The sequence below is a fragment of the Hyaena hyaena genome, unplaced genomic scaffold (assembly GCF_003009895.1).
Source record: "Hyaena hyaena isolate Hyena2069 unplaced genomic scaffold, ASM300989v1 scaffold_332, whole genome shotgun sequence".
Classification (NCBI taxonomy): Eukaryota; Metazoa; Chordata; class Mammalia; order Carnivora; family Hyaenidae; genus Hyaena; species Hyaena hyaena.
The window spans coordinates 682,662-695,847 of NW_024080964.1; the positions used below are offsets into that span (position 1 = coordinate 682,662).

General features: G+C 41.9%; 1 protein-coding gene across 1 annotated transcript in view; it reads right to left on the reverse strand.

Moving 5' to 3' along the window:
- EML6 (EMAP like 6) overlaps positions 1–6,947 on the reverse strand; it is a 159,377-nt gene extending 152,430 nt beyond the window's left edge. Inside the window, exons 1-3 of the mRNA XM_039249179.1 lie at positions 6,943–6,947; positions 6,327–6,486; positions 2,622–2,720 (exon numbers count right to left, since the gene is read on the reverse strand). Coding sequence (XP_039105110.1) covers positions 2,622–2,720; positions 6,327–6,486; positions 6,943–6,947 — 264 coding nt within the window. The remainder of the gene's footprint in view (positions 1–2,621; positions 2,721–6,326; positions 6,487–6,942) is intronic.
- Positions 6,948–13,186: the final 6,239 nt, after the last annotated feature.

The window sequence follows — 13,186 nt, forward strand, 5'->3', positions numbered from 1 at the left end:
ATATCAGTTCAACTGCCAAGACTCTATCCAAAATTTAGAATACACTGTTACCTGCAGGGACTGAAAAACGGGGGGGGGGGGGGGGGGGGGGGGGGGGGGGGGGGGGGGGGGGTTGGCTCTGGGGTTGCGTTAGCAAGTGCTAACACCTATTTTGTTGCCTCCTATCTACTTACCTTAGACCTGAATAAAGAAATAATAATTGACCACAATCAAGGAGACAAACTGGTGTCATATTTTTTAACTTGGTTCATCCAGGGTAAACAAATTGGAATGCTTTAGAATAATTTTTTGATCCAATTTTCTATACCTCTACACAATGCTAATAACATACTTGGAAACAGCTTTAAAATAAAAATAAAAAGAATTATAAAAGGTTTTATTTTGAGTAGAAAAATGGTTAATAGTCAAGTGCAATTCAATGTGGCCAACACTTTCCTGTAATCATAGGCAGAGACATTTATTTGGCACCTAACTTAGCCCACCAAAAATAGTCCTTTTAGCCTATTATTTTAATCTGACCCAAAATACTATTCTCTTTTCTATTCTCCAAGAAACTGAAAACATATCTACCAACACTACTGAACATTCTTTAAGGAAAGCTACTAGATGGTTTGCAGGCAGTTCTTCCATTTTGGGAACAAGGAAGAGAAGACTGTCAATCTTGAGAGTCAGATCACCTGTGTCAAAGTACATATTTCATCAGCCCAAGTGAAAGATTCCATTTACTGGGTCTGAAATTTGGTCTATGCAGCTGCATTTTTAAACAGCCCTCAAGAGATTCTGATGCAGTCAGTTCAAGGACCACATTCTGTGAAGCTCTAATAGAAAAAAGGAGTAATTGGTAGGGCCAGTTTCTAGGCCAGAGAAAGAGCTCATGCTGCTAATTTCTCATCACATAGGAAGGAGCAATGTGGACCAGTCATCAGAGAGAAAAGGCGGACCTATAACCTTCAGTTAGACAAAAGGAGAAATTATGAACCACAGAAAGAGCACTGAAGAAAGAGCGCTCGGTCCAAGTACCAAGTTTTGGTGAGGTCCAGTGCCCATTTTAGCTATGCAACCTCAGGCTCTAGTCTTAGCATCTCTAAAATACAGGACACCACCTGAGTTCTGTTATGAGGTCAATTTAAAAAACATATGCACAATCATTTTGCAGGCTAGTAAGTACTCATTAAACAAGTGAGTGCTAAGGATTAAGTATTTTCGCCACTAAAATAATCTTGAAGATAACCATTTTCCCATAAGGAGATATGTATAATTCATATTGGGCACCAGTAATAAAGAACAAAACTATGTGATACAAATCATGGGGTCTGGGAGAACAGTGTTCAGAAAGAATAGTGTTTCATTAGATCCTTCTAGACTCTTAAAATCATAGAGTTTGCACTAGAGTAGCATTACTTTTCATAATCTACTAAGTGAAAGGTATGAAGTCCACAAACAGAACAGTAAGAAATAAATTCACACTGATCTAGTCTAATTCAACTTACTTTATACACTATGATGGGATTATCACATAAGCAGAAATAGTAATATCGAAAATGTGAGCACAATAAGTATTTTCAAACTGTTTATTAAGTACTAAGTTAATACCAATTAATTATCAATTAAGTTAATAACCTGGGAGTAGAGCCCAAGCATCACTACATTGTAAAATCTCCCTAAGGAATTCTTACACGATGCCAGGGTAGGAACCATTGGGACCAGAAAGGTGCTGGGCCTCTTCCAACACTAAAGTTGCAAGGCTGGTCATTAGTGGACTTAATCCTCGAATACAATTTGCCCAAATATGCAGCAACAACAATGGCTCACCCTAAAATCATGATTTTCCCTTAATGAATATACTATTCATTTGAAAACTAATTTTTAGAGTTCACACTAAGGAAAAGACAATGAATTCCGTATTTAATTCAGGCCTCTTTCTCACTTATACTGAGGAGAAATACGAAACTAGCAATCAATGTTGGTAAGATAATCATGCAAATTCACTTCTTTTTGAAATGAGAAAATCAAGACAATAAAGTGGTCAAACTATTTTAGTTATGCAAGAGAATGGAGAAATAGATTTCTGACCTGCTTCATATCCTACCTTGCTTGTTTCGATATATGCAATTATTTCTGAGCACACTGACTTCAATATGATGATAAGCAGGACACAATTTTAAGATTTTCAAACAGGACAAAAAAAAAAAATCCCAAAGCTGTCATTACGTTCATCTGAAGTTAAAATGTATATACTTGTAAACATATTTTGTGATATTATTTTGTAACAACTATTTTCATTTTCAAATGAATACATCAAAACTTTACAAATAATTTCAAATGTAATTCTATTTTGATTTTATGAAGAAGCTGAGATGCCAGGATCAAAAATTTGCTTTGCCTAGGAAAAGTAGTAACAATTTAAAGAAAGCATCCAATCACCAGGAGAGATGATGCCAACATAACTATTAGTCATGAATGGATTTTTTTTAATTCAGGTTGTAGGTTGAACTTTCCACGCAGGAAAAATCTTTACATGGAAAATTTACTTTTAAAAACAGTACAAATCTGGGAAGCTACTTTACAATTCCCTCATAGTTATGAAAACTGCGTGGCTTGATCCAACAAGCTCTTCTTACCCGGTCGGAGTGGCCGGTGGCTGAGGCCAGAAGTTTTCCCTTCCTCCAGTCCCAAATGCAGACTGTGTTTTTGGCATCCAGTCCCACAGAGGCCAAACGCTAGGAATAAGAACAGTAATTTAACAGCTGAAACTGATGGGCACATTTCTTACTACCCATGGCTTCTTTCAACAAACGGTCACTGATTACCTACTGAGAGCCAAGCAGTGAATGTATGCAAAAAAATGACTTCTCAAAATCTATCTAAAGTCTACTGCTAAAGGCATCACAGATGACTTCTATTAAGCATATACTGAAATTTCAAAAACCTAAAAGCTGTAACTCATTTGTCACAAAGCCTCTGATTTAACCAGTTGAAATCAGAGGAACACAACTTAAAGACAAAGTTCAGAGTTTTAAATTTTTAAATTTAAAATCTTAATGTGAGATTAAAAACAGTCTAGGATTCTAGAACCTAAAAGCCTTGCCAAAATAAAAGGGCTTGATGAGCACATAGGGAAAAAAACCCATAAATGGACATCATATTCTGTCTTAATCTTCATAGTTTCACAAACATTTCAGAAATAACTGGCTGATAAAAGAAATCTGGTACCTCACCTCCCAGTTTACATTCTTTGGGTTCATTTCAGAACTTGTTATCAAGGAAAAAGAAAATACAACACATTTAAGTACACACAAAATCACAAATATCAAAATACGTCACCACCATCAGAGGACCTAGAAGGATGCCACGCTTAAGGAAATCGCCCTGTGTCATGGACAGAGGTTTGGACTGGGTGTAAGGACATCTGGCTTCTGTTTTGATTTGTGAGGAACCAGAGCTTGAAAAATTAATTAACCTCATTAAATCAGGTTTTCTCATTTGTTAAATAAATGCAAAATATTTGTTACGTCTATCTTGTAGGATTGTTGTATGGGTCAATACAATCATCTGCGAAATAATCTAAGTTCTGAAAATACAGTATTACTCAAGTTTAAGAGTATCAGAACTTAAGTATTTCACTATGTTTGAGTGTATGTGTATGCATATATGTGGGATGACATACGGCCACATACGGCTAAATGTATGTATGTGTTGTTATGCAGAGATTACTCAGGTTTCTTCAGTAAAGATGGTTTCCATTAGCAATGTTTAGTATAAAAAATAAATAGTTGGAAGTTTTTATTTTTTATTTTATTTATTTATTTATTTTTAATGTTTTATTTATTTCTAGGAGAGAGAGAGAGAGACAGCATGAGCAGGGGAGGGTCAGAGAGAGAGGGAGTCACAGACTGAAACAGGCTCCAGGCTCTGAGCTGGCAGTCAGCACAGAGCCCGACGTGGGGCTCGAACCCACGAACCGCGAGATCATGACCTAAGCGAAAGTCGGACGCTTAACCGACTAAGCCACCCAGGCGCCCCTAGTTGGAAGTTTTTAAAATGTGCTTTTAAGGAAGGGGGTCTTTGTGGTAAGTATTTTTTGTGTTTTTATTTCTGTAAGTTTTAATTGTGCATTCCAGCAATGGAAATTATAATATGTGGTTGCATTTTTATCCATATAAGGAAATTTGAAGTGGGTGAATTTCATTTGGTTTATTCTTTTGCCTTTTTTTAATAAACATTAAAAAAAAGTAAAACCCATATTTCCTGATTTTTAAAAAAAGCCACAAGTAATCTATTTTGTTCATTTGTGGTAAGTGGCAGGCCCCATAGCTACCTAAAAAGCATTTCTATTGTCTTTTGTTGTTGGAGAGGGGATGGGCCATTTGTCATTTTCTAAATATCAGTGGATTCCAGTGAACTCTGTCCAGGGAATAAGGCAGACCTGAGGCAATAGGCATCAACAAGCCAAGAAATCCATCACGGCAAAGCCAATAGGTTATTTTTCTCAACTGACAATTAAGTACCATGCAGTCCACCCCCACCCTCACAAACGGAACCTCCAAGTGAACGACTAAGATTTCAACACAAATCACATGGACAAAGAACTAAACGCTAAAGCTGGATTTACTTCTGCTAACGCTTCTGCTGCATGACATTTTTCTTGTGATGCTTCCAAACACAGTTGGATGTTTGCTAGAAAAACAATCAGAAAACGTGCATGTAATTACACATCTAAGCATACATTTACACTAGGACTTGTGTCTGCATTCTGGTATTCATTTATTTAGTCAGGAAGTCCACAACTACAAATCCCAACAAATATAACTGCCCAACTATTTCTCCTTAGAAGTGGAATCACAGTGGAATGGATGTGTTATCCTAACTAAAGTGGATGAGATTACAGAGTGGTAAATGCAAAGACTATACATGCCAGGGGTCTACATATGTAGTGCATCTAGTCCTAGAAAGAAATATGAAACAATGATCACTACTCTCTCAAAACAGCAGAAAACACTAAGTAAACTGTTTAACTTGAGCTCAAATCAGCTCAAGTCCTGTGATCCACTCAACGTGCCCCAAACTCTCAGGTTAGTCAAGCCTCTATGAAGAATGTCACAGGTCTTTCCAAAGCAAGGACTTATAAAATGAACTCGGAAATTTGCCAAAAATTGGACTGAGAAAATTAACTGGCAGAAATACAGAGGAAGGGTGGCACAGCTTAGTGAGGAGGTCGAGGCAGTGGAAGCCAGGAATGCTGCCTGTGTGTGAGCACTGCTTTTTCTCTAACAGTTTTAAAACGGACATGAAACTGACATCTGTAACTTTCTGTTAAGGGTTGTTGGAAGTCAAAGGCAAGAAAGTTTGTTGGCGGTCCTGGGAAGGCTTCAGGAGTATGTCCCTTAAAGACCTTTGAAGTGTCTTGGAAGAATGAGTCACTCTAACGGGCAAAGGAGGCGAGTAGGGAACCGGAGATGGAGAAGCACAGCATGAGAGAGGGGTCAGAGGAGCAGAAAGGCAAGGTCCGGTAGAGGAATCTCACGGCTTTGTCCAATCGGACTTCAAGGGCACAGTGAAGACAAGGCTAGAAGAGTTGGTTGGCCTGGAACACCGAGCCACAACTTATTCATGGAGTTCTTCCTGGTTTGGTTGTTTTTAAAATAATGCTCCCATACTTTTTCTAGTTGGTGAAATACATTAGCAAGAAACTGTGTGGACACCAGTCAGAGGTTACTTCAAATGTCAGGCAGGACATGGATTTGTAACTTAAAGGATAGTGGCAGAGAATGTGGAGGGGAGAATGCATGTAAGGGTCACTGGAGAGATGGTCACAAACACTCATGAATCAGTGGCTGCTTGAACTGTTAGGAATGTGTAGGGAGAAGGTGGAGTTACAAGAGACCTCAACGTAAAGAGTCTAAGAGGAATTTCTCACGAATTATTAGGAGGTGGTGAATTATTAGAAGACATTTTCAAAGCAAAGGGAACCAAGGAGATGCTGAGGGCTTGAAGTCTATGAAAAACGTTTGGCCCAACTCTAATTCCAAACAGGAAACTAACACGGAAGACAAAGTGGAATGGCAGAATCATGATGGACCTCATCAGCATGAGTTCATGACATCCTTCTGGAATCTTCTCAACCTGGGGAAACCAAAACTGGGGCCTACCCAGAGCTGAGTGTCAGTGCCACCGCTTGGAAAAGGATCTGACAGGATCCTAGCAGGTAGACATGGGGAGGCGCCAAGGGTTAGTAGACTTTCTAAGCCTGTAAACTTCAAGCATTGTAACTCTAGGTGACTCGTGAGAAGTCATTACAGAAAACAGAAACAGAAAAAGATACAGACCTGTCCATCTGAGTCGAAAGCCAGGCAGGCGACTCCATGTGTATGGACATCTTTAAGAATAGACACAGTCTGGACATTATAGGAATCCCATATACATATATATGGCTCCTTCCCAACTTGGCCAGTTGCAACGAGAGTTTTATCTGGGTGTAAGGCAAGGCTGAAAAAGAAAAAAGCCTCTTTTCATTTCCTCCTGAACAAAGTTAGGAAAAAGATTGATTTTCTTTTATTCACATTTGTTTCTCATTTCAATCATCCAGCAAGATAATCTCAAGAGAAAGAGTCTGAACTGTCCTCAAAGTAATACGTTACCTGATTGGTCTGATGGAAATGCTGAACGGCAAAGAGAGGCTTAGCAGAGTTTAATAATAATTTCATCTGATCTTACCTGTTTGGTTACCTTGAGAATCAGACACTATTATGATTATAATTCAATGACTAGAAAACCTATACGGTTCTAGAACTGTTTTATGTCAAGATGTTTACTTACTGACTGAAAGTATTACTCAGCTTTTTCAAGTTAGCTTTTGACTTTGAGAAAAAAAATGCTGTTGCTAGGAGACAGTGTGCTTCTCAGAATTAATTAAACCTGCCTGCAAAAGTGCTGGATACCAACCTCATTAGGATTTCAAAGCATGAAGGGGTCCCAGAGTCAAGTGCTATTTCTGTGTCTGTTACCCGAGATTATGTATTTCCAATGACAATTCCTATTTTACACAAATCACTGTTATACCAAGAGAACCACAAATTACTATGCTTGTGGTCTGTGTAATATTTTCCCTATGTAGTCCAGTCAAAATAAAACTTTGTCGAATGCCAACTAGAATTTCAGGGAGTCTGTAGTAGTCCAGAGGGAGAAATGTCATCATTGTTATTTCTAGATGAGCAATTACTCTTATGTTTTAAAATCATTTTCTAAAGAAGTTATGCCTTTCTAAAAACAGGTGTTGAGAACTGAAAAAACAAAAGGGCACATACCTGTGTGAAAAACTAGCAGATGACTGTTTACACAATAGAAGAATTTTTTTCTTTTTCTGATTTCAACATCTCTTTACACAATTAACAGGTTTTTTTTTTTTACTATTCAACTTTCAGCATGATTTTAATACAAGTATACGCTCTATAACCAGAAACCTGAATCTGCATGCTGATGACCCTTCTGCTCTCTAGTTCTTCAGCCAGGTTGCTCTCTTTTGCCTCACGTTCCTCATCTCTAAAATGGAGATACTACATGAGACAGACAAGATACAGAACACAGAGCATTCAACACTGCACCCGGCTCAGAATAAGCAAAACAAGTTTCATTATCATCATCATTTTGTGTACCTGGCATCTAGATACAACTAACATACGCAGAGCTCGGTGGATATGGTGCCTCTTTGACACACAAATTACTTCCTGCATCCCTCATGGTCCACAGGTGGTTCCACAAATTCTGAGGCAACCACGCCCCTAAGCTGTCCCCGTGGCCCTCCTTCCACCGGCCTCTCTTCCTGGGCCTCCACCCAACCTAGTGTCTTTCGCACAGGACCCCGAAGCGCCATCCCTGTTCAGCACGGAGGGTCCTCCCAGGCGCCTGTACTCGTGCTGGAGCGCAGCTGGTCTTCCCGGGAGTTCCCAACACTCCCAGCACACGCGTCCTCAGTCAGGTACTGCTCCCCAGACTGGAGGTGCCTTCCATCCGCACTCTCCTGCCCAGGCTGGGTGCTATGTCAGGTTTTTCTCTTTTTAAACAGAGACCTGCTCAGGTGGAGCCTGCAGTGGGTGCTCTGCAGCTGTGGGAAAGGCAGGTACAATTAGGGGGCTAGCCGCAGGGGCAGGGAGAGGATGGGCGGGGAGGCACTGAGCAGCAGGGGCCCAGAGGACCAGCAATCAGGCCCCAGGTGCTGCTGCTACAACTACTCTTGCCAGAAGAAGTCTGATCTAAGGGGATCTCGAGAGTTCCGAGGGAGGCGGTGGAGGAGTACAGGAATGAGTATGACCTGGGTGCCCCAGGTGCCAGAGGCCCCTCACAAGGGACTCATCGATAAGAAGTTTGGCTTACATCATCTGTCAAGCCAAACCCCAGTGCTCCACAAGGCCTCCTGCCCCTTCCCCTCCACTCAGAGTCACAGTGTGGGGCACCTGTCCCAGGGGCCAGGCCTGGTGCTGCAGACCTAGTTCTGGCCCAAAGGCTATGCAAGAGACGTTACACCAGAGGCCAGAACTGGGGAGTAAAAGGCACATACCCCAGCCACAAGTCCACGACCTTCCAGGAGGAAGAAGGGATCAGACAGCAGTCGTCCCCTGGGGCACAATCCCACAAGTGCAAAGGTCCAAGCCCACAGCAGCGGGAAAGCACCGTGACTGTACATGCTCAGGGCCGTTTTTTTTGCTCCCGGCAGCAGCAACGTGTCTAGAATTGTGTCAGGAGATCAGTGCTTCCTGTTCTTTGAGCCCTTCCCTGAAGAACAGTCTCAGGGCTTTACTCTCTCTGTCTGAAGTAGCGTTCTGCCAGCGTTCTGAGATAGGTCAGCTGGCCTCTTCACCCCAGCCCCCTCCATTAGCAAGTGTTCTCCAGCGAAGGGCTCCGGGCTGCCCATGAGCCTGCGCGGCGGCGTGGGGGCTGCACAGGGTTCCCAGAAAGGCAAACAAGGGGCAGGTGCGCTTTGCGGCTTGCATCGTGTGGGGGAGTGAGTGCAGATCCGGTTGCACCAGCAGGGAAGGGATGCGCTGGGAGGCGCCAAGCGTCAGAGGCAGCTCAGTGCTGGTAGCAGGTGCTCTGGTACTGCCCCCCACCACTCTCCCCAGAGGAAGCCCCTCCTCACCGGATCTCGGAAGTTCTAAAGGCGTCAAGAAGAATCCCGGGATAAGAAACACCTGGATGTCCCGGGGACCTGAATGGCCATCTAACCAGTGCTTGCTGGAAAACGTATCCTCAGGAATCTTTATAAGGAGAACCAGAGAAAAATAACACATATAAAAGGTGCAAAGAGCATCCATGTGAAAAAGATGGTACTCATAGTTAGTCTTGCAGAGAATACCAGAAAACGAGATGGGTCAGGTAAGCCAGGGCAGCCTTGTAAACGTTTTCAAGCAGGCCAGGAAGTTAGGGCCCCACTGACAATTACAAGAGGACACGACAGGAAGGGAACAGGTGACAGATAATGAGGTAAGGCGAAGTAGATGGGGCAGAAAAAAAGGATCAGTTAAGAGATATTTAAAGGAAAGAGATAAAGAGGTTTAGAATGCCGAAGGCTAAGGGAAATCCTAAGCGTGTCAGAGCTGACTGAAATTTTTTGCTTGGGCAACTTTTAAAGTCACAGAACTTGCAGCACTAGAGTTTAAAGCCTATGAGGCCTGATCCTGGGAAAAGATGGCCTTAACCCAATTTTTAGTGGGAAAGCAAGAGACCCCCTCAGGTTAGGGCCACACCTGGAGTCCTAAGAGCTATAAAGAAGAGGATCTGACTGTACAGTATGATCCATGAGGGCAGGGGCTGTTTCCATCACCCTACACATAGTTCCTGGAACATCACATGACAGAGTATGCATTAACAAAGTGCTTGCCAAAGAGGGAGGAAATGATGCCAACAATCATGGATGCCATACTGCCTCTCCACACGGACAGTAAGCTCTACACAGGAACTAGAAAATGAGGAGGAATGAGTGTTTTCCCCCTAGATGGTCAGAGATGCTATCAGGAAACATAAACAAAACTCTTGCTGTGATCACAGCTTCTGTTTCTTCTGTTTTAAAATGCTTGAGATACTTGGTAAAGTCCTGGGGTCCTGAAGCACTCAGAATAAAAGAAAAATCACTCTTTCAGGCAGTTGTTCTTAGTATAATTTCAGGATTCCTGACCTTTCTCACTTTCTTGAATGGTGGGAGGAGGGGGAGCAGGGGGGGGTAGTGAAATAGCTTTCAGCAAATTTTTGCTTTCTAATTTTTTTATTTTTTATTTTTTAAAATTTTCTTATTGTTTATTCATTTTTGAGAGAGAGAAACAGAGAGTGAGTGGGGGAAGGGCAGAGAGAGAGGGAGACAAAGAATCTGAAGTAAGCTCCAGGTTCTGAACTGTCAGCACACAGCCTGATGTGGGGCTTGAACCCATGAACTGTGAGATGATGACCTGAGCCAAACACAGATGCTTCACCAACTGAGCCACCCAGGTGCCCCTCTAAAATTTTTTAATGTTTACTTATTTTTGAGAGAGAGAAAGATACAGAACATGAACGGGAGAGGGGCAGAAAGAGAGGGAGACACAGAATCTGAAGCAGGCTCCAGGCTCTGAGCTGTCAGCACAGAGCCTGATATGGGGCTCAAACCCATGAACCGTGAGATCATGACCTAAATTGAAGTCGGATGCTTCAATTTCAACGAACGGAGCCATCCAGGCACCCCTCAACAAATCTTTAAAGAGGCCTTCAAAATAACTTCCCAGTCTAAATCACTCAGTTAGTGGTGTGACCCCAAAACATCCCATTATGGATTTCAAGAATTTTTACTCAGGTTATTAATTGTTCTTTTCCTTCATACCAAAGCCCATAAATTTATCACATTCATTAAAAAGTTCACACTGGAAATTTTCATTTTGGGATTTTTTTTGCCAGAAGTTCCTTTATGCTGTTCTTGATATCCTCTCTTCCTACTGCATGATACCCACTGATCTAGCTTCCTGCTTTGCCGTTTGCATACATTATCAGCTATCTGTTTCTCCTTTTAAGCTGCGAGTCTCTGACCTGACCCCTCTGGCTTACTGCCACTTGATTGCTTAAAATGACTCATAATGTTCCTGTTTGTCCATGTGCGTATGAAGAATAGAGAGAACAGAGACCACAGACTTTATTCACTTTGCCATTCGTTACCTCGCCATCACCTCCCAAGAAACGTCACTCCTTCTACCTGGTAACAGAGCGACAGTATCTGTGTATCTTTTAGAGCATGGCCAAGTAGCACTTTACTTTTATTTTAAATTTGTCATATCACTTCAACAGCACTTTTTAAAAGTCTTTTCCAGGGGGAAAACCAACAAATTTGAATCTCTGCATTTGCAAGAGCATAGTGTTAAAGGTATCAGTAATGGGGCAGTTGCAGAAACAGACAGAATAACCAGGTTGGATGTTACCATCAAAGTATATAGTCCCTTCTCACATCTCTGCATTCAGGAACTCAAGAATTTCATGGAAAGTCTTTATGAGCAGGACCTGCTTTTGTCTAAATCCCTACACATGTATGCAATGTTAGTTCAGAGGCGCTCACGTGACAGATGTGTATATATAGATGCATTTTCCTCACATAAAGACCAAACCCACCCTTGCTGCATACTTCAGAACTGCTCCTTGCTCCTTCCACGGAAATGCCCTGAGCCTAAAAAGCTACCCTACAGTAATGCCTTTAGATGAGCCAACAGATTAAAGGAGGTTAGGTCCCTTATCCGATTAAGGGGCCTTCATGGAAGAAATCATGCCTCCTGAATTCCTTCTGATAAGATTTCATCTATGAAATGGCCAACTACTATGTACTTCCAGGGAGAAAATGACACAAGTGGAAAGTACCACCGTTACCCAAAATACCTGTTCTGTGTGGAACTTCGCATCGTTGTTTTTTTCCGTATCACAGTGTTGTAAGTCTTTCTGTGACGGCGAATGTTGATACTGTTTATCTATATTTTAAGTCTGTCTGCCATTTGAGAGTCCATAAATCCACATCTCTTCTGTTTTTCTAAGAAAACTTGCAAATTTTACAAATTGTTATAATAGCAATGCCACAATGTTAAAACTTTAAATATTGACTCTTTCACTGAAGGTCTCATTCCACACCTGTATAAAAAGGGTTGGTGCCATTCTATTTTTCCTTTGGTTCTCAGTTTATTGCACTGTTCATATTATACACACAGCAACAGAAAAGGGATCAAGCTTTTAAAGAACTGCTTTTCACCGTGTATATAAAAATCTGGTTCCCTTAGGAAATCCCATCTTCTGTTACCATAGCAATAGAAAGCACTGCAGAGAAGGACTTTCATCACCCTATCTGGGAGAAGGAATTGATTTGTTTCTCCAGCATGCCAGGAGGGCAAAACCATGTCTTTCTGATGTCAAATGAAATCAGGAAGATTTCCAAATATGTTGTGTGAGGAGAAGATGAAAATTAATAGGGTCATGGAAAGAGGGAGGCTTACTTATAAAGGTTAAAGAGAAAACACTAATCAACGCTAATCATTCTTGATTCCTGAAGGCAAAAAAAATATATTTGAGTACTTGTTCCAAGTGCAGCATTTGAAAAATGCTTATGATTCTGACTTTACTTTTTAAAGCCTCATTTCATTTTTGCCGAGGCTGCTTCAGTGATTCAGTAGTAAATTTATGATATTATCTCTTTTTAAAATACTCTCACCAGGAAAGCATGAAAGCTTTCTCCTTGCCTACCCTGCAGATAACAGTGAGAGAAGTTTGCCAATGTTGGAGGCTTAAGTGCATCCCAGTGACTGGGCCCACCTGTCCAAGAGCAGTGGGGAGGCAGCTGCTTTCTGGGCTGGAGGGGGAGTGGCCAGCCTCAGTGGGATGTGCACTGGAGGAAGAAAAGGCAACTGAAGGCTTTATTTGAATATGGTGGCCTGGAGGTAGCATGGCCACAGATGGATTGGCTGTGCTCTGGTCCTTGTCCCCAGGATGCCCTTAGGACTGGAGTACTATCACTGGGACTGTGAGGCCCACAGAGAGGGAGGGCCCTGACTTCCAGGTGGGCCAGGACAGGATGAATGGAATTGATGCAACACAGACAGACCACCAATGGTCCATTGCCATGTTCCTGACCTATGTGAGCCCCAGGGGCATCGGTCTAAACCATGGTTGAGCATGGTGGCCCCTCAAACTGGACTTC